Below are 2500 nucleotides of genomic sequence, written 5' to 3'. Positions count from 1 at the left end.
TGAATGAATAGAGATTGTTTCATATTTAGAAATAAGCTAATTTGCTATTTCATACTCAACGATTACCGTTAGCATAACAATTCGATATAATTACAACGAACGAGAGTGCAACACAACTCGCCGTTCGCTCAGACGATGCACTGCACAGTACAAGATCTCCTCACTCAAACACCCCGACTCTGAACCCAATACATTCAGTTTTATGACGTCGAGTTATTCAGCTTTCGGCGGCTTCCGGCCTCTTTTCTGGCTTTGCATAGCTTGCAGAGCATCCGCTGCATCGGCTGATAAATCTTTATCTGTAGCCTTTGCTGTGCTTGCAGTACTAGTCCCTGACTTTTTTTGAAGTAGGGAATTAAAGAAGGTTGTCAGGACAGTCTCGCCTCCGGCACTGCTCCTGGCATCCTGAAAGAGCAAACGTTGTTGATAAAAGGATAGAAAGGAGTTTGTATTGGTGGGATAGTTACGGTTAGTTTTGGTGGTGTCGCTCTTGGTGTTGCCAGGTGTGATGATTCCTAATGGAAACAAGGCTTTCTATTGTATCTTACACAGTAAGTCAGCAGATGGTTGGTAAGGATGTTAGGTGCTATGAGCAGCAACATTGATGTGTAGACAAATGTATGTACAGACAGGTCGACAAACAGAGAGACAAACGAACAAACAGAATGCATACACACACGCACAAAGTTACGCTCACAGACAGACAGACACAAATACAGCCATACAAACAGATTGACAGACAGACAAACAAACATACGGACAGATTGACAGACAAACATACAGACAAACATACGGACAGGTTGACAGACAGACAATGTACTGCATGTATATCATAAACTTAGAGCTACAGACAAACAGACAGACAGACAATGTACTGCATGTATATCACAAACTTACAGCTTTTCTCTCCTCCACAATAGGTGCTGCCGACTAACAACCAAAGTACCAACAATCAACCACTAAACACACCACACACTCATATCCTGCATCCTCACTTGAAGTCTCATAAGTCGCATGAGGAATAATTGGTCGTCCTCAGCTATTATTTCTTCTTCACCAGTGTTCTTCACAGCGGGTCTTACAATTCTTGTCTCATAGACATCATCAGGGTGTAACACTTTTAAGTGCTGATAAAGAAAACTGATTTTGTTGACGTTATCCCACCCAGGTGGGCTACACAAAATATAATGACAGTGTGTGAAGTTAGAGAAAACATAAATTAATCATTTGTCTCTGTTTGTCTTGTCTGTCAATGGTACAGTAGCAGTGTTCTCCCCAGAATCTTTTGGCAGAGCGACCCGCTCTGCCTTATTCTAGGCAATTAATCTTTTAGGTAAAGTAGATCATCCAGATGCCAAGACTTGAGGATCTAAAACTAAGCTTATTAAATTAATTAACTAAGACAGCGGGTGGCATCTAATTGTGCGGAATACTAACACTCTTACACCCACGCATGCAGCTCTGAACTATGCTTTCGCAGCTGGTGTTCACATGCAAGTTGGTATATACGTATACTGTACATGTCAGCAAAATGCTCATGTCATGTCGGCGTCGCAGAGAACTATTGAGTCTCTCTTTACGAGCAACGCTGTCAAAGATAAGAACACCTGCATTGTTGAAAGAAAATGAGTGGCAACTGATGAAGCACAGGACGACTGGAGTAGATCGCCAGTGGCTACCCTCCCATGGCTTCTGTAGTGAGGCAAAAATGAGACACAGTCATTGCTCTGCTCTCTTTGTCAAAAGACACAATCTACTAAGCTATTTAGATTAATATCCCATGTAAAAACGATCACTCGCAAAGTCTACTAGAGCATGAAAGCCGCTCGTGCCATGAATCAGCTGTCTCTAGAGAAGCAACCTGCACACTGTCGGGCAAGGACGACGAAATTTCTAGACCTTGACACAGTTGAGCCTCATTGATCTGTAAAATATTTCTAACTGCCATTGGGCGTGGCATTGAGTAACGCCCACTTCACGGAGTATTCCGCTCTGCCTTTTAAGATTTCTGGGGAGAACACTGAGTACAGTAGTACATTTTCATAAAACATCCACATATCATAATCTAAAAGAATGTCCAGCAACCACCAAGGCTGCAAACAAAACACTAAACTATGTAGCTCACAACTGCTCAGAATACAAGTCAAACTCTACACGTCCACGACTAGAGAGTCTACTGAGTTTTCTTGCATCACTCTAGTGTTGTAACACTGAAGAGCAACTGAGAATCACTGTCTCCAGAAAACTTTGAAGTCTCTGCCGTTTTCTGCCTATTTTCATCCACATGTACAGATAGCTCAGACAACTCCTGAAGAAAGTGGTGAGCTCACCACCCACAACGACCAAAATGCTCAAAGATTAGTGGACCAGGTGCAGTTGGAGATACCGCCAAAGGCATCAATTTCATTGTTGTATTTTAGAATCTTCTGTTGTTCCCTTTTTGATGCAGCAAATCCATCAACCTCAGGTTTGAGAGATAATCTCCCCATTCCATGGACGT

The 2500-nt window shown here is 42.4% G+C and overlaps 1 protein-coding gene across 1 annotated transcript in view; it reads right to left on the bottom strand.

Moving 5' to 3' along the window:
* LOC134178219 (cytoplasmic dynein 1 light intermediate chain 2-like) overlaps window positions 1-2500 on the bottom strand; it is a 5373-nt gene continuing 2873 nt past the window's right edge. Inside the window, exons 8-11 of the mRNA XM_062645050.1 lie at window positions 996-1173; window positions 898-930; window positions 468-515; window positions 1-405 (exon numbers count right to left, since the gene is read on the bottom strand). Of these exons, the coding sequence (XP_062501034.1) occupies window positions 214-405; window positions 468-515; window positions 898-930; window positions 996-1173 (451 nt within the window). The 3' untranslated portion in view covers window positions 1-213. The remainder of the gene's footprint in view (window positions 406-467; window positions 516-897; window positions 931-995; window positions 1174-2500) is intronic.

The sequence above is a fragment of the Corticium candelabrum genome, chromosome 4 (genome assembly GCF_963422355.1).
Source record: "Corticium candelabrum chromosome 4, ooCorCand1.1, whole genome shotgun sequence".
In the NCBI taxonomy this organism is placed as follows: domain Eukaryota; kingdom Metazoa; phylum Porifera; class Homoscleromorpha; order Homosclerophorida; family Plakinidae; genus Corticium; species Corticium candelabrum.
This window is presented reverse-complemented; position numbering and strand designations above follow the sequence as displayed.